General features: G+C 40.1%; 1 protein-coding gene across 1 annotated transcript in view; it reads right to left on the reverse strand.

Annotated features, from left to right (window-relative positions):
- The window catches only part of DCDC1 (doublecortin domain containing 1), a 680,197-nt gene that overhangs the window by 208,974 nt on the left and 451,368 nt on the right, over positions 1–19,855 (reverse strand). Inside the window, exon 14 of the mRNA XM_077460866.1 lies at positions 15,642–15,747. Within this exon, the coding sequence (XP_077316992.1) occupies positions 15,642–15,747 (106 nt within the window). The remainder of the gene's footprint in view (positions 1–15,641; positions 15,748–19,855) is intronic.

Consider the following 19,855-nt stretch of genomic DNA (forward strand, 5'->3'; position numbering starts at 1 on the left):
TTTTTTTTAAACTGACTGTGAAAAAATTAATAAAATGAAGTAAAATAAATAAGAATTTTTATTTTTTTTAAAGCGGTCTGTCCCAACGAGCTCGCATGCAGAAGCGAACACATACGTGAGTAGCACCCGCTTATGAAAACGGTGGTCAAACCACATATGTGAGGTATCGCCGCGATCGGTAGAGCAAGAGCAACCAAGTTCCTCTGTAACGCAAAACATGCAACCTGTAGAATTTTTAAAACGTCACCTCTGGAGATTTTTGAGGGTAAAAGTTTGACGCCATTCCACGAGCGAATCTTGTGCAATAAATGATACTGTTTTAATACAACACTTAGAGAGGCGCCTCCTCCCCCCTTCTTTCTTTTATATGTTTTGCACAGTTACTGGACACACACTGAGGATGGCTGACTCTTTTTAAATCACCCCTTTACAATGGTTTAACTTTGTTTTTAACTAAAGACTGACTTATCAAATGTACATTATTACAAACTAAGGGCATTGCCTTCTGGAGCGCCAGATACCCAATTTACCTTCATAAGAGCAGGAAGGTCCGGATAACTGAGAAGGATGTAAGCACAATGCTACCAACATTCACCACCCTAAGGGGATTCACCAGCAATACACTCTTCCTAATATGGACTCGCATTTGTACAGGTATGCCTGGGCAGCCGCAGTTTAGTTATGCATGAGGACTGTTTTCACTTTGAATTGTAATGTTCCTGATGTGTTTAGTAAAGTTTAATAAATGTTCTTCAGCCTGGTCTGAAGTTATTTAAAGGGGTGCATGGTGGTACATGGTGTATCAGAAGAACGGGGCATTTAAAGCACATACGGGGTATGAAAGCAAGGCCACTACAAAGGGTTAACTCAGCAGTTAACAGCAGGGGTCGGAGCAGGAATGTAGTTGCCCTGGGTAGCCATGATCTGGTGGAAATGTATAGCAGCCAGTCAAAAGTGTGGTGCCTGGCATAGGCGACAGGTCCCCCAGTAGCAAAGGAAGTCGTTGTTCCACCTCCCTCCCTGGTGGTCAGTTGCCCCAAAAGAAACTGGGACCAAACCCTCAGTACGGAGAACCCGTGGACCATGTTACGGGAGAGTTGAAGGACTTAAGTAAGTGCACATATGAGGTCCATGCTGGGTCCATTCTGTCAATGGGAGTTATATGGCAGAGATAAGCTGGACTGGTGGAGAAGGCATATGCTCAGTAGTGTCCCTCCTAAATCTAACATACATTGAGAAAGGTCTGTAGCAACATTGGACAGTACGTTTCACAGAGAAACTCTCTATGTCATATGCACACAGTGTATGGCTTTTCTCTAAGCTGGGTTACCGCCATAATGTTGACTTTCACATGAACATGGCCCCCTGGTCCTGGGCATTAATGAGCGCGTACACGGGAGGAGGGGTGCCCCACATGTGTGCACAGGTGAGGCGGCTCGTCCACATGAGTAGTATGTTTAATGTGCTGGGTATACTGGAATGCAATACCATTTTTATTGTAAAGATAAACTAAATCCTTTATTGTGGGTTTTAAATACCCATATTTATCGGCATATAACACGCACTTTTTTCCCCTTAAAATCAGGGGAACATCGTGATTGGGTGTTATACACCGATCCCTGTCTCTGAGGAAAGAGGAGCATGCTCCACTGAATTACATAGAGCTGCGATCTCCTGTGTACCCGGCTCTCCATCACTCACAGCCATGCCTCCTGGCCCCGCATTGGACCACAGTTCTGTATATCATATGAGCAGGGCCAGGAGGCATGGCTGTGAGTGATGGAGCGCTGGGTACGCAGGAGTTAGCGGCTCTGTGTAATTCAGTGGCGCTCCCTTCTCCTCTTCCCTCTGAGACAACAGGGATAATCCAACACTGGTGAGGCTGCAATGATGGGAAAGGTGAGGCTGTAGATGAGCACTGAACAGGCTGCATTGTTGGGCAATTTAATGGCTGCAGATGGGCACTGAGCAGGCTGCATTGTTGGGCAATTTAATGGCTGCAGATGGGGAATGAGCAGGGTGCATTGATGGGCAATTTAAAGGCTGCAGATGGGCACAGAGCAGGGTGCATTGATGAGTGGTGACCCTAATTTTGCTTCAAAGTTCTTTATTTAATATGTAAGTTTTTTCCTTCCTCCAAAAATTGGGGTGCATGTTATACGCCAATACATACAGTATTTATTCATTGAAAATACACTATATTTTCTCATTAAAGATGGCAGCCTATTGTTTTTTTGATTACCGTATTTATCAGTGTATAACACACACAGGTGTATAACACGCACATTCATTTTAAGAGGGAGGTTTCAGGAAAAAAACGTACATTTTAAATAAGGAACTTTGAAGCAAAATAATGGTCAGTGCCCATCTGCAGCCTCACAAGTGCCATCAATGCAGCAGCCTCACCATTGCCATCAATGCAGCAGCCTCACCATTGCCATCAATGCAGCAGCCTCACCATTGACATCAATGCAGAAGCCTCACCATTGTCATCAATGCAGCAGCCTCACCATTGTCATCAATGCAGCAGCCTCACCATTGCCCTCAATGCAGCAACCTCACCATTGCCATCAATGCAGAAGCCTCACCATTGCCATCAATGCAGAAGCCTCACCATTGCCATCAATGCAGCAGCCTCACCATTGCCTTCAATGCAGCAACCTCACCATTGCCATCAATGCAGAAGCCTCACCATTGCCATCAATGCAGCAGCCTCACCATTGGCATCAATGCAGCAGCCTCACCATTGCCTTCAATGCAGCAGCCTCACCATTGCGATCAATGCAGAAGCTTCACCATTGCCATCACTGCAGCAGCCTCACCATTGCCTTCAATGCAGCAGCCTCACCATTGCCTTCAATGCAGCAGCCTCACCATTGCCATCAGTGAAGCCTGATTGATGCCCATCTGCAGCCTAGAGGGGACAGGGAGGGGGGGTGGGATGAGCGCCGACAGATAAACATACAGTGATAACATCCTATAATAGACAAAACAGTGGTCCAATGGTGGCCCAGTAGACGGGACTTCCTATTACAGAGGTCGCCAAGTAAACAGGAGATTCTCGCTGTATGTAATCTGATGGCGCTCGTCCCACCCCCCCTCCCTGTCCCCTCCGAGGCAGCTAAAATTGAACTATTGGCGTATAACACGCACGCAATATTTGCACCCGGATTTCAGGGTGAAAAAGTGTGTTATACGCCAATGAATACAGTACTTACTTTTGGAAAATCACACAGTGACAATCATCTTAGTAAACTGTATAAAACACATTTAACTTGCTGCCATTATATTTTTACAATAATGTTCAACTTAATGGATATGCCTTTTATGAGCATACAGAGATTTAAGAATTTACCTGAGTATTATGTCAATCTTCTAAAGAAAAAAATAATAATTCATCACTAAATCATATTTTCACACACAAATGCAAGCTGTCATTTTTAAATCTACTTCAGGGAAAGTTAGTTTATTTGTCATTTTGACTGGCAAAACTTTAAATGCGATTTAGCCCGTACAGTTTTAAATGACTGACAGCACTGAATGAAGCAGTCACATTAGCAAACAAATCCAAACATTGATTTCTTTAGCACATATAATGCACCTTCTGTGCCTGAACACTGGAATTAAAACAATCTGAAGTCTATTCTTTTCTAACACAATTAATGGAAATTTCCATTTCTTCTGTAATGCAAATAGATATAGAGTGCAAGCCCTGGAGAGGACTATATTAGAACAGTGGCAACATATGTATACCCCATCACAAATTAAATGTATCAGCTTTAGATCAATGGGAAGATTCTTGAAACCTTCAAATCCAAACCCAATAGTAAGATTGGATTTTAACCCTCACTTAACAAACACAATCCAGTCAGAATCAATTATTTATATCTGATCCCTGGAAGTATCTGCAACCAATGACCTGTAAGGTTTTAGTCTGCTTAGGGAAACCATTCATCAAGATGTTTCTTATGTGCAAAAACTAAAACTATTGTCTTCTTTTGACAATAGTAGAGCACCAAATCCCAAAGCTTATTTTGGAAAATGTTCTAAAAGTCTTCAATTCATAGTCTTGCATAAGTAATTTTTTTAAATTCTTTGTACATAATTCACCAAGAACACAACTTGGCAAAAGAATGAGAGGAACAAGCTGTTGGGTTGCCTTAAATTACGTTTAAAAAATATATAAAATGATGGTACTAGATAAAAGTTTAATATAGTTTGCAAGTATACATTTTTTTCCAGCTTGTTAGTTTCTAGGAGATATAATTTTTTCTGATGTTTTTGAAAAGAAAGGTAATGTTGAGACAAGGGGCAATAAAGGAACAAGCTGCTGGATTGCCTGAATTTTGTTGAAAAAAAATATATAAAAACATTATATGACATAAAAGGTTAATATAGTTTTATAAGTATACATTTTTTTCCAGCTTGTTAGTTTCTAGGAAATGTACATTTTTCTGATGTTTTTTAAAAGAAAAGTAAGGTTGAGACAAGGGGCAATAAAGGAACAAGCTGTTGGGTTGCTTGGATTTCTTTAAAAAATATATATATACAATTATTGTATCACATAAAAGCTTAATATAGTTTTGCAAATTTTAAAAGTTTTCTTCACCTTGTTAGTTTCTAGGAAATATAAATTTTCTGATGTTTTTGAAAAGAAAGGTAAGGTTGAGACAAGGTGCAATAAAGGAACAAGCTGTTGGGTTGCCTGAGTTTAATTAAAAAAAAAAAAATATATATATATATATATAAAATGATTGTAACACATAAAAGGTTAACATAGTTTTGCAAGTTAAAAGAGTTTCCTTCTGCTTGTTAGTTTCAAGGAAATATACATTTTTCTGATGTTTTTGAAAAGAACTTACGGTTGAGAGAAAGGGCAATAAAGGAACAAGCTGTTGGGTTGCCTGGATTTAGTTTGAAAAATATATATAACTTTATTGTATCACAAAAAAAGGGTAATATAATTTTGCAAATTGAAAGAGTTTTTTCAGCTTGTTAGTTTCTAGAAAATATAAATAGTTCTGATGTTTTTGAAAAGAAAGGTAAGGTGGAGACGAGAGGCAATAAAGGAACAAGCTGTTGGGTTGCCTAGATCCAGTTAAAAAAAAAAAAAATATATATATATATATAAAATTATTGTATCACAAAAATAATAATATTGTTTTGCAAGTTAAAAGAGTTTTTTTTCAGCTTGTTAGTTTCTATGAAATATACATTTTTCTGATGTTTTTGAAAAGAACTTAAGGTTGAGACAAGGGGCAATAAAGGAACAAGCTGTTGGGTTGCCAGGATTTAGTTTAAAAAAAAAATGTTTAACATTATTGTATAACATAAAAGTTTAATAAAGTATTGCAAGTTGAAAGAGGGTTTTTTCAGCTTGTTGGTGTCTAGGAAATGTAAATTTTTCAGATGTTTTTGAAAAGAAAGGTAAGGTGGAGACAAGGGTCAAAAGAGGAACAAGCTGTTGGGTTGCTCAGATTTAGTTAAAAAATATATATATATCTAAAATTATTGTATCACATGGAAGGTTAATAAGGTTTTGGAGGTTTAAAGAGTTTTCTTCCCCTTGTTAGTTTCTAGGAAATATACATTTTCTGATGTTTTTGAAATTAAAGATCAGGTTGAGATAAGGGTCAATAAGAGAGGGGGGGAGGGGGGGGGTAAAATGTTTATAGATGACAAAGTAGAGAGCTGAAAAGAAAATCAGAAAAGTTTTAACCCACTGTATAATATATAGAGACATATGTATAAAATATGACCACAACCTGGTACTTTAACTGCTTCAGCCCCAGAAGATTTTACCCCCTTCCTGACCAGAGCACTTTATGCGATTCGGTACTGTGTCGCTTTAACTGACAATTGCGCGGTCGTGCGACGTTGCACCCAAACAAAATTTACGTCCTTTTTTCCCACAAATAGAGCTTTCTTTTGGTGGTAATTGATCGCATCTGCGGCTTTTATTTTTTGCACTATAAACAAAAAAGAGCGACCATTTTGAAAAAAACACAATATTTTTTACTTTTTGTTATAATAAATATCCCCCAAAAATATTTTAAAAAATATTTTTTTCCTCAGTTTAGGCCGATATGTATTCTTCTACATATTTTTGGTAAAAAGAGATTGCAATAAGCTTATATTGATTGGTTTGCGCAAAAGTTATAGTATCTAGAAAATATGGGATAGTTTTATGGCATTTTTATTATTCATTTTTTCTTACTAGTAATGGTGGCGATCTGCGATTATTGTCAGGACTGCGATATTATGGCGGACACATGGGACAATTTTGACACATTTTTGGGACCATTGGCATTAATACAGAGATCAGTGCTATAAAAATGCATTGATTACTGTAAAAATGTTACTGGCAGTGAAGGGGTTAACACTAGGGGGCGATCAAGGGGTTAATTACGTTCCCTGTTTGTGTTTCTAACTGAAGGGGACGGGGACTGTGTAGGAGAAGAGATAAATCGCTGTTCATACTCTGTATGAACAGACAATCTGTCACTTCTCCCCTCAGAGAACAGGAAATTATGTGTTTACACACACAGATCCTAGTTCTCCGTGTCTCAGCGTTGATCGCAGGAGACTGCTGGGCACTCGCTTTGGCTCGGAGGGCGAGTGGGGGGGGTGCGCGCGCCCCTAATGGCCACAGGACGAAGCGACATAACAACGTCGCTACGCCCAGCCGTGCCATTCCGCCGCACTAAAACTGCGGCGACTGGTCGGCAAATGGTTAACAGCCCAAATGTGACTTCATTCGCTAGCCATTTAGCTGCATTGAGGCTACAGACTCAACTGTGGAGGGTGGAGAGGGCAAATGCTAAAAGTAAATGAACATTTTACAATAAAATCACACTTTCAATGCACTGAATGTGTGGAGTTAAGCATAGCAGGTTTTATAAGAAATTGTAGAAACTCAATGACATAAATTAACAATTTTTACTTGAAAAGAACAAATATTTAAAAGTGTAATGCCCCTATCATACGGTCGGAAATTCCGATGGAAAAAGTCAGATCGGATTATGTTGTCGGAAAATCCGATTGTGTGTGGGCTCTATCGGACTTTTTCAGTCGAAATTTCCGACATAAAAAGTTTGAGAGCTGGATCTAAAATTTTCCGACAACAAAATCCGATCGGACTTTTTCCGATCGTGTGTAGAGAAGTCGGACGCACAAAGTGCCACAGAAATTTGGAGACGAAAGCTATAGGCTTCGGGCCTCTACGTAGTCCAGTTGTACATTTTATATGTAACCTCGTTCTGAACGATCGGATTTTCTGACAACTTTGTGCGACCGTGTGTATGCAACACAAGGTGCGGCCAAAATCCGTTGGAAAAATTCCAGACGGATTTTGATGGTCGGAATGTCCTACCGTGTGTATGGGGCATGAGTGTTCAAGGATGAATGGAAGAGCTAGTGTAGAATGTCAACCCATGTGTGCTCAGACGCAGCTGAAACAATGACTGTCAAACACATGTTCGTTCAAACGTACATCTAGAGGCCGCTGAAATAGATATGAACAGCCGATGCCATGTACAAGAAAATGCAAAGCTAAGCAGATCAAGAGTTAAGTCGTCACCTTGAAAACTCTGTCTATAGAGATGTCAGGTTCACTAGACTAGGTAAAAGTGACAATGAACAATTCCCTTCTGCTTGAGCAATACTTCCAATTCAAAGCCTGAGGCTTTCCCTCATAAACACAGACCCAGAACTAAACAGTTTAGTCAATGTGCAATGAGGATACTTATAAATACGACTATATTTCACGTGTGCACATTTCACCAAATACATTGGGAATGATTTACCACTTGTCATGGCAGACAACGGAAAGAGAATTGCAACAGAGGGGGTTATAGCGCTGTTTGTAAAAAAACTAAATACATCTGTGCTAGGTGATAATAACCAAAATAAAATCTTACAAAGTTCTACAGAAGCAGCACTCTTCTAAAAAATGTGTGTAGTCCAAAAAATGTTTCAAAAATGTCCGATGTGTCCGCCATAATGTCGCAGTCACGATAAAAATCACTGATCGCCACCTTTTAAAAAATATTAATAAAAATGGCATAAAACTATCCCCTATTTTTGTAAACGCTATAACTTTTACGCAAGCCAATCAATAATCGCTTATTGCGATTTTTTTTTTTTTTACCAAAAATATGTAGAAGAATACGTATTGGCCTAAACTGAGGAAAAAAATTGTTTTTTATATATATTTTTGGGGGATATTTATTATGGCAAAAAGTTAAAAATAATGTGTTTTTTTTCAAAATTGTCGCTCTTTTTTTTGTTTATAGTGCAAAAAATAAAAACCGCAGGGGTGATTAAATACTACCAAGAGAAAGCTCTATTTATAGGGAAAAAAGGACGTCAATTTTGTTTGGGAGCCACGTCGCATGACCGCGCAATTGTCAGTTAAAGCGACGCAGTGCCGAATCGCAAAAAGTGCTCTGGTCAGAAAGGGATACAATAAATGGCATGAAAGAAAGCCATATATTGTTTATAACAGTCATGTGACCTGCTGTGATTGGTCACAGCGATCACATGACACTGACATTGGACTAGCATATTGTTCAATCATCTGCTGTGTCTGATGGACGCAGCGGCTAACAGGTTGCTCCGAAGCGTGGCCCGGAGCAACCATTCTCAGGAACAATAGAGTTTCCGTCCGTCCGTCATTTTACAATGAGGAGGGTGAAAAGCAGTTAAATATATATGTAGCGGAAGACATTTGGGACCAAATGTCACACGCTTTGTAAATTTCGTTTTTGCCTTGGGACCTTACAGTACTGAAGGTTAATTGTGTAAGACTTAACAGCAGTCTGGCCAGGCCATGATTGATGTTCTGCCTGGTCATGTGAACGGTGAGGTGCACATGACAGGCGAGAACTAGACTTGGTTGGATGTTTTGGTATGGCCCTCTCTGAGCCAATCAGCGGGAGTTTCGGACCCGCTGAGGAGTCTGGGAGGTGGTACTTAAGCAGGTGTGGGTCACGTGTTCGGGGTTCTGGAGTTGTTCGAAAGACCCGTGTGGTCTGTTCTTGTTCCAGGACTGGGGCAGCCCCGTGAGGGGTCCCGGTCACGGGGTGTTTGACATCCCGCAGCATGCTCCTGTCAGTGGCCCCTGTTAGACCCGACTGGTCTGGGATAGGGATCCGTCTGTTCCCGAGTCTCGGAACCTGCCGGTCCGAGGTGCTGTAACTGAGGGAGGATTCATAGTGTCTGGGTGTGCTCTCATCTTGGAGGGACACCACAGCTCGTGCAAGTGACCGGGGCAGGACTCTTCAAAGGAGGGCCAACAAGTGGCATCCTGAGAAGTGCCTGGTTACTGAGTTGGGAAGGACATTGATGAGTCCATACTTTTCCAGTACCTCAAAGGAAGCGGGAAACGTTCCAGGTACAGTCAGAAAAAGGTTCCTGTTTATCTTCGGTTGATTGTTCTAGTTTGAGTCAACGTGCTGACTACCATGACCTCTGCCTAGAGGTCTGTTCAGCCTTGAAGTACCCAGCTGCGAGTGGCTACTCTCTGGGTGGAAATAGAGACTTTGTTAAACCTGCAGTTTAAGGTACCTGAGTTCTTCACCCATGCCCTCTGTTCCCTAAGAGATGTTTTGTGAAAGTTCTACTGCAAAATAAAACCTTTTGAAAGGACTTTATCTGTGTCGGTGTACAAGTCATTGGGTATCAACCCTGGGAACACCTAGACGCGGAAGAGCAGGCCAGGAGAAGGTAACCGGTAAGCCCATTTAGTCAAGGCCACCCTGCAACGGGTTATGGCCGCTACATATATGAACCAACAAAAGTGCAATAAACAATCAAAATATACTATAACTCAATATATAATGTCTCAATAAATATATACAGGTGAACAAATCAGTGATTAGAGATACATTCATATAAAATAATGTCCCACAATTGCAAACAAATATATTCATATAAATGAAAAAGAAAAAAAATCCTCCACAATAGAAACAAAGTCCATCCACGTGTGAAGACATGCTCACTGGAAATCACACATGAACACTCCTGTGCTCAAACACCAAACACAGCCTCTTGCCACAGATATCAGACCTCTGACATAAAGGTCATAAACGCATAAGGACTATCCAGGATAAGTGTCAGATGACCCCCTGAGGCTGGCATCTTAACTCCTCAAAATATCACAAATGGACCATGAAGAGAGGAAAAGGACAAACTCATAGTGCAATACTGTCAAACATTTTTAATATAAAAAGGCACCAATGGGTACTCACATAAAAAGAAATACAGCATGTATCAGCCAAACACTGTCAGCAAGCATGAAAGTGTCAGCCACTCAGGCTCCGCCCACAACATTTTTGGTCACTTAGGCAGGCCATACATGGGTCGATTTTCGAAAGAATTTTCTTTTGAAAATTTGATCAAAGAATTTTCGTTCGTATTTTGCATCATTAGTGGGCTGCAGCAACAGCCAATTTTCATGCAGCCATCGAAATCGGACAAGTTCATTTTTAAAAAAATTTACGATTTTTTAATCAACGATGGGAGAATCGTGCAAGAAATTTAATCGAAAAAGAATGTGCATGTGCAAGAAAACAAAATTCCCGGAAAGAAAAAAAGATTCCCAGCTGTGAAAGTTCTTTTCTGTAGCAACATGAGGTGAAATTGAAGGCTTGGTTGGGCGAATTTCGATATCAATGATGGCATCATCAGATCACAAAACGCACAAATTTTATGATTTTCAAATAAAAATTCTTTTGAAATTCGACCATGTATGGCCAGCCTAAGGAAAGTATTCAGGGGCCACTGCATGCTGGCATATGAATGCATCTTTATTCACTGATTTGTTCAGTATACAGTACGTCCGGAAAGTATTCACAGCACTTCACTTTTTCCATATTTTGTTATGTTACAACCTTATTCCAAAATTTATTAAATTCATTATTTTCCTTAAAATTCTACAAACAATACCCCATAATGACAACGTAAAAAATGTTTGTTTGAAATCCTTGCAAATTTATAAAAAAAAAAATGTACATAAGTATTCACAGCCTTTGCTCAATACTTTGTTGAAGCACCTTTGGCACCAATTACAGCCTCACGTATTTTTGAGTATGATGCTACAAGCTTGGCACACCTATTTTTGGGCAGTTTCTCCCATTCTTCTTTGCAGGACCTGATGGATGGGGATCATGGCCATTTTCAGATCTCTCCAGAGATGTTCAATCGGGTTCAAGTCTGGGCTCTGGCTGGGCCACTCAAGGACATTCACAGAGCTGTCTCGTAGCAACTCCTTTGTTATCTTGACTGTGTTCTTAGCGTCATTGTCCTGTTGGAAGATGAACCTTTGCCCCACCCTGAGGTCCAGAGCGCTCTGGAGCAGGTTTTCATCAAGGATGTCTTTGTACATTGCTGCATTCATCTTTCCCTTGATCCTGTCTAGTCTACTAATTCCTACAAAAAACATCCCCCCAGCATGCTTCACTGTGGGGATGGTATTGGCCAGGTGATAAGTGGTGCCTGGTTTCCTTCAGACATGATGCTTGCTATTCAGACCAAAGAGTTCAATCTTTGTTTCATCAGACCAGAGAATTTTGGTTCTCATGGTCTGAGAATCTTTCAGGTGCCTTTTAGCAAATTCCAGGTGGGCTATTATGTGCCTTTACTGAGGAGTGGCTTCCATCTGGTTACTCTACCATATAGGCCTGATTGGTGGAGTGCTGCAGAGATGGTTGTTCTTCTGGAAGGTTCTCCTATCTCCACAAAGAAATGCCAGAGCTCTGTCAGAGTGACCATGGTGGTTCCAATTGTCTTCCATTTACGGATAATGGAGGCTACTGTGCTCATTGGGAGCTTTAATGCTTCAGAACTTTTTCTGTACCCTTCCCCAGATCTGTGCCTTGATACAATCATGTGTAGAGACAATTCTTTGGACTTCATGGCTTGGTTTGTGCTCTGACATGCACTGTTAACTGTGGGACTTTATATAGACAGGTGTGTGCCTTTCCAAATCATGTCCAATCAACTGAATTGACCACAGGTGGACTCCAATCAAGTTGTAGAAACAGCTCAAGGATGATCAATGGAAACAGGATGCACCTGAGCTCAATTTTGTGTGTCATGGCAAAGGCTGTGAATACTTACATGTAAGTACATGTGATTTTTTTCATTTTTTATTTTTATTAAATTTGCAAAGATTTCAAACAAACTTCTTTCACATTGTCATTGTGGGGTATTGTTTGTAGAATTTTGAGGAAAATAATGAATTTAATCCATTTTGGAATAAGGCTGTAACATTCACTGCATATTTATTGAGGCGTTGTATATTAAGTTATGGTATACTTTGGTTGTTTATTGCACTTTTGTTGGTTGATATATATTTACAGGATTGTTGCCTATAGCAAACAATCAGTGTTAGCTTTCATTCTCTACCCTGCACTGAGCCAGGATATATGAAAGCAGATAGCAAACATACAATCTTGTGCATTAGTGTGATGACCGGGTGGTCTATGGCCTTGCTGCCCTCCAGGATAGGGAATATCCTAATAGTCACAAAAAAAGATAAAAACAAGAGGGCGCACCAGCCTTGTGCATTATCCCAAGATAATTTATTAATAAAAACAATTTAAAAAACTACTCACAAACATATGGAAAATGATTGCTTGTAAAAGCCACCTGTTTGTGCCAATCAATCCTGGAATGGACAGTCTCCAGATAGCAAGCGGGAAGACATCAGGACCACTGCTGGTTGATGCGTTTCGAAGGAGTAACATCTTCTTCAGAGCCTCTGTGGTCGCTGTGTGTTTTATTTCCAAATTTGATTCCAAAATAGTTTCCTGCACTAAACACATTAGCTATAAGCTAACTCTGCCAGCTCTGTAAATGTATGATTATTTAATATGCAAGTCAGTGCACTATTTTATGGCAAATGCATGCACGGCTGTTCTTTCTAACATGTGGTGGTACCTTTACTTGCCTATAATGCATATCGTAGCAGTGACAACACGGCTAAATGAAGAGGCTTAAAAAGACTGGGAAGTGTGTACATTTTTAATGCTGTACTCTGAGTTAAGCAAGTTATGTCTAAATATAAGAGACATGTGCATTATTATTTGAATCTTGGTGTATTTTTTGTATTAACTCCAGTGAAACTTTGCCTCTGTGCAGGAGCTGCCTTTCATATACAGACCAGTCACTTCTGCTCTCTCACCTTGTGCAGGTTGACTGGTCTTGTATCCACCCCCTCCTTTAGTTATCTGCAGGTAGTGTGAAGTAGGTGGACCTACTGGGTCCCTCCCTCAGCTCTGTTCTCTGCACAATAGAGGTAGCAAGAGCTTGAAGAGGTAAACAAGTGACTTGGGAGCTTGCTTTTGGGTTCATAGAGAACTGGACTGACTTTGCGGACTGTTACCAGCTCAACAGCAGGGATGGACTGCACCTAAATGAGGAGGGTGCAGTTCTGCTGGGGAAGAAGATGGTAGAAAGGGCGGAGAAGCTTTTAAAGTAGGATGTAGGGGGAAAGGATCAGTGAAAGAGATACTGTGCAGGGAGCAAGGGTGAAAGTGTGCAGATGTGGACAAAGTTGGAGTGGGAAGTAGGCATCAAACCAGATGATACATCAACTAAATTATTGACAAATACACGTGAACTGTGAATCTTACTACAGCCTAAAAGCAAGCAAGGAATAAAATAATATGCACATGTAAACAAAAATGGGCAATGCTATAATCCTGGGGGGACTTTAACTATGCTGATATTGACTGGACATATGGAACTGGTCAATCAACTAAGGGTCATCATTTCTTCAACATGATGCATGCCAACCTCTATCCTGCTCCACCCCTAAGCCCACCCATAAACACGCCCTAAAGAAATTACAATGCTAAATGTTTTATGCAGAATTAAGTTCCAAAAATAAATATTAACAACTTTTACAATAATAACATAAAGCATATCAGTGCCCATCAGTACAGTCCCATCAGTGCAGCCTATCAGTGCCCATCAGCACAGCCCCATCAGTGCAGCCTCATCAGTGCCCATCATATTTCTAACAGTAAACTCTGTTTATTTAGTGATTTATAAAAGTTGAGTTTACTTTTAAAAATACCTGTGAAAAGCAAGACACTGGTGGGTGTATAAAGATGTCCGCTTGCCGACTTATAACACTAGGCTTACTGTGGTTGAGTGCAGGAGTACCAAGATGGCCACAACGCAACGTCCCTTCAGTCGCATATTTAGATGGCTTCCTGACAACACCTGCCTGCTTTCTCAGTCACACGCCAGCCCGCCGGCATGATTGCCTGTCTGCTCGCTCACCCACCGGCCTGTTCAGTCAGCCGCCGGCTCACCCACTCATTATTTTCTCGGGGGGAGCAATTGCCCTGTCCCCCCCCCTCTGGATCCGCCCCTGGTTGAGATGCGGCTTGTATATGAATAGCTGGTCATTGTCAAATGTCATCCTGTGTCCTAGACCGTATACTCTAATAGACAGCACAGTGGTCCAAGGCCGGTCCAGGAGGTGGGGCTATGTTTGACAGCAGCTATTCATATACAAGCTGCATCTTAGCGGGAGATCCCCGCTCTGTGTAATCTGGCTGCCTAATTCTTCTGATATTTTCCTGGCTGATCACTACTGGCAGAAGCGGTGCAAACTTTTGTACAGGACATCAGAGTGGCCCGGGGGCAGGGAGCCTCTGGGCCACTCTGATGGCCGCCCTGCTTCCGCCAGAAGTGATCAGCCAGGAAACTTCCAGCCCAAGTGCCCCGGCTCCAAACTCGCCCTCCACAAAAGCGAGCAGGCTAGTGGAAATTTTTAGGGCTGGCTTAGGAAACAGTGATCATAGAGTAATCACATTTGGCGTAATTATAGAAAAAGGAGACATGACAGTAGGACAAGAGTGCTACATTTCAAAAGAGCCAGCTTTCATAAGCTGCACTCCATACTATATGAATGGCATGAAATTCTTGTAACAAAAACCACGGAACAATCACTAGTAAAAAGAGTAAAAAAAATCCCAAAAAGTTTTGGAAATATATTAATAGTAAAAAGGCAAGGTCATAACATAATGGCCCCATAATGATGATTGAAGAAGTTGGTCTTAAAACAACAGGGAGAAGATGACTGTATTAAATACATTCTTCCCCTTTTATTACAAATAAAAAGGAGATGTATAATAAACAAGACAGTAATGCTAATAAAATTGTATTGAATGTACCCATGTGGCTGATAGAGACCAGTGTTAAAAAAAATTGAAAAAAATTAGGCTGGCCATACACAGAGCAAATTTCTTTCTTGCAATCATGGTGTTGATGCGGAATGCCCTTCTACTGGGCCATTGTCTTTTCCCAGTGGGGGTGGGGGGTGGGGGAAGTCGTCCCCACTGGGAGAAGACTGTGATTATCACTAGCGACAGGCTGATTGTACCCAAGTTGATCGATCTATGTGGTCACACCAAATATTGATTTGATTTGTAGTTCTCTTCTGTTCATTTAGATTCAATTTTGTTAATTGATAAAAAATAAACTATTAACACTTCTATTTCTGAAAGCATTCTTAATTTGCAGCATTTCATCACACCTGCGTAAAACTTTTTTTTTTTTTTTACATAGCAAATCTGTGAATTGATATAATGCAATACTTGTCTTCAACAGCTAATGAAGCTCACCTTAGACTGTAGAAAAAGACTGTCTGCATTCACAATGCCCAATGTATGCAAGGACTGTAAATACGAGGGGGTTACATTGTTTGGGAATCTTGTGCAAAGATGCCAACTAAATGGAAACAGAACACGTCTATTAGCTTACACATTAGAAATCCTTTATTTTTTTTCCAATTGAAAAAGAAATTTGATTTAGCTTTATAGTAATTAATGGCAGTATTAAAGTAAAAAAACAGCCAAACCTTTTTTTCACGTGCAAGCAAAAATGCATTTTTTTTTATTGTTAAGAATTAAATATTTAAAAAAATGGTATTCTACTGTACTGTACAACTACTGTACATCGGTGTTTAATAGAGATATATTTTTCAACCAGAGGATGGTAGTATTTATAAGTTTGTAGCTGCATCTATGGTCTTTCATCTGTACTAAAGTTCATGTTTCCTGTCTGCAGTTAAGCAGCAAAGCCCATGTGGACTGTGCACTGTTCTGTAGAGCTATATACACAATTTTTAACATTGATTTTCCTTGCACGTGACTGGGTATTCTGTGCCCAGTTGAAGCTTCATCCCATTTACTAAGCTCTGGAGCAACTGCACTTACATAGTGCACAGTCGATTTGCCTTTATTAAATCTACCCCATAATCTGCACTAATTCCATTCACATTAAGGCTGGCTATACACTGGTCAAATACATTGATCCAGCATGGACTGGATGAATTTCTATTAGCTTATTGCCATCCCTGATTGACTTCTGTCAGAGGGACATATTGAAAAAATGTAAAGTGTATTCGGAGGAATTTGAGCATTGTTTGTTCTGGGACACTTTTGCTAATATATATATATATATATATATATAAAATATATATACACATATTTACATTGTAGATGGGAAGAGGGGGAGATGTTCTGTTGTACCTAACATACTGTCCTATGATGGCACTGCTCCTCCATAGATACAATATAGCAAGTGTGCATTGTCACCCTAGTACAGGAGGTGTGTTAATGGCAGATACACCAGGTAAACACTAAGGAAAAAAAAGCCAAAGACAAAGAAAACGAATGCAGGTATCACATCTAATGAATAGTAAGCTACAATATACATTTTGTTCTTGGATCTAGCTACATTTTAAGTTATATGCAAAGGACAAAATAAAACTAAAATTAATATTGTTTTCTTTATATATTTATCGCATTATTCTTTTCAACTGTTTGCTTTTGTTCAAATCAAATCTAATCCAATAAAGTAAACAGCATGGCATAAGGCTACCACTGTGTGTGTGTGCACCAATGTCAAACACTGGCTAAGTCAAACATTGGCTAAAATGGTATGAAAATCTACAGTTGGCCCTAGAGGTGCGATATTCAGGCAATGATAGGCAGATATCTCAGCACCAGTTCTTCTTGGTGTCAGATCTGTACATTTATGGCCACACATTGTTATTGTTTTACGACAGCCATTAAATGTCATTTTGTCTGTGTAAAAAAAATAAAAAAAACACGACCTGAAACTGGGAGCTTAGCAAGGCTTGTGTGCTATGACATTTTGAGTTCTATATGGTAAATATAACAAAACGTAATCTTTTTTGAAGAAAAAAAGCCACATTTATAATATTAAAGTATTTGTATGGTTTGTTTATATTAAATATATTTATAATATAAATGTATTTCTATAATATAAAACATATTTTTTATTATTTCAGTAATAGTTGTTTATAATGTAAAGCAACCACTATCTTTCACTTACAGTGGGGCAAAAAAGTATTCAGCAACGAATTGTGCAAATTCTCCTACTTGAGAGATGAGAGAGGCCTGTAATTGTCATCATAGGTATACCTCAACTATGAGAGACAAAATGTGGAAACAAATCCAGACAATCACATTGTCTGATTTGGAAATAATTTATTTTGGTGGTAAATAAGTATTTGGTCAATATCAAAAGTTCATCTCAATACTTTATTATATATCCTTTGTTGGCAATGACAGAGGTCAAACGTTTTCTGTAAGTCTTCACAAGGTTGTCACACACTGTTGATGGTATGTTGGCGCACTCCTCCATGCAGATCTCCTCTAGAGCAGTGATGTTTTGGGGCTGTCGCTGGGCAACACGGACTTTCAACTCCCTCCAAAGGTTTTCTATGGGGTTGAGATCTGGAGACTGGCTAGGTCACTCCAGGACCTTAAAATGCTTCTTACGAAGCCACTCCTTCATTGCCCGGGCAGGGTGTTTGGGATCATTGTCATGCTGAAAGACCCAGCCATGTTTCATCTTCAATGCCCTTGCTGATGGGAGGAGGTTTGCACTAAAAATCTCACAATATATGGCCTCATTCATTCTTTCATGTACATGGATCAGTTGTCCTGTTCCCTTGCAGAGAAACAGTCCCAAAGCATGATGTTGCCACCCCCATGCTTCACAGTAGGTATGGTGTTCTTTGGTTGCAACTCAGAATTCTCCTCCAAACACGATGAGTTGTGTTTCTACCAAACAGTTCTACTTTGGTTTCATCTGGCCATATGAAATTCTCCCAATCTTCTTCTGGATCATACAAATGCTCTCTAGCAAACCTCAGACATGCCATAGGTGAGATCTTGCATGGAGCCCCAGGTCGAGTGAGATTATCAGTGGCTTGTATGTCTTCCATTTTCTAATTATTGCTCCCACAGTTGATTTCTTCACACCAAGCTGCTTGCCTATTGCAGATTCAGTCTTCCCAGCCTGGTGCAGGTCTAGAATTGTATGGTGTCCTTCGACAGCTCTTTGGTCTTCACCATAGTGGAGTTTGGAGTGTGACTGTTTGAGGTTGTGGACAGGTGTCTTTTATACTGATAACAAGTTAAAAAGGGTGCCATTAATACAGGTAATGAGTGGAGGACAGAGGAGCCTCTTAAAGAAGAAGATAATATAGGTCTGTGAAAGCCAGAAATCTTGCTTTGTAGGTGACCAAATACTTATTTTCCACCATAATTTGCAAATAAATTCTTTCAAAAATCAGACAATGTGATTGTCTGGATTTGTTTCCACATTTTGTCTCTTATAGTTGAGGTATACCTATGATGACAATTACAGGCCTCTCTAATTTTTTTTTGAGTGGGAGAACTTGAACAATCAGTGGCTGACTAAATACTTTTTTGCCCCACTGTATATTTAGTCCTCAAAATGTACATTCCTCTATATAAAATTACAATTGAATTTAAAGTGTTAAGAAAAAAAATAAAAAATAAAAGTGGTATGCTTATTAGCTGTCCTACCACCCATGTCTTGGATCTTCTGTCTTTTAATTAGCTATACCCGCCTCTGGTATCTTTAGCATTTGACTCGTCTGGGGGTGTCAGATACCTTGTCCCCCACTGTGTGCTGTGGTTCCATCTGCCCGATGCTATGTCACTACAGGACACCATAGAGAAGCAGCAGCCAGCAAGGTGGATCCACAATATACAAGAGGGAACCAAGCATCTGGCACCACCAGAAGTGTGTCGGATGCAGAAGATACTTTAGCCAGCATGGCTTTTCAAGGGCGAGAAGTTATGAGGTATGGGTATCAGGATAGGTGGGTATTATACTTTCTCTTTTTAAAAGGAGTTTAAGAAGGGCTGGATTTTTATCCACAAGAGGGGTGTTACTTTGGGCACCAAAGGTCTGTAACCACACAAAGTAACACCCCCTCTTGTAGGATCATCTCTTTCAGAGAGGACATGGTTTTCTTTAACTCACATGCATCACACTCAAGTGAAAAGGTGAGCCAAACAGAGTGGAATTAATCTTCAAGGTATTACATGTCAGCTACAGGCCCATTCATACTTGTGAATGGAGTCCTTACGATTAGAGACCCAGTAAGGGATCCCTGAAATTAGCTGCAGATGGAGGCACCATTAAAAGCAATGGAACTTGGTCTGAATCCAAGGCTGATCATTTGCAAGTAATCGCTCCATGAACAATTACTGTACATGTGGTTAGCTGCGGAAGCTGTAAGCCTCCTAATTGCTTTTAATAGGGGTTCTGCCCATAGATTTGCCGCCAGGAACCAACCCCACTAGGTCTCCCACATCTAATGCCTAATAGACTTATTTGCACATGTAGATGGGGCCTAAGAGCCACATACCCCAGATTAAATAAATAAAAAAAAGTTTATAGCACTTTGGTACCCAACACCATAGCCGTAGTTGTAGTAGTGTAACTTTTTTCCCCAAAGAAGCTGCAAAAACAACTCTTAAAGTGTTCA

This window comes from Lithobates pipiens, unplaced genomic scaffold, assembly GCF_037356315.1.
Source record: "Lithobates pipiens isolate NorthernLeopardFrog02 unplaced genomic scaffold, aLitPip1_a1.2 Scaffold_10, whole genome shotgun sequence".
NCBI classification, from domain to species: Eukaryota; Metazoa; Chordata; class Amphibia; order Anura; family Ranidae; genus Lithobates; species Lithobates pipiens.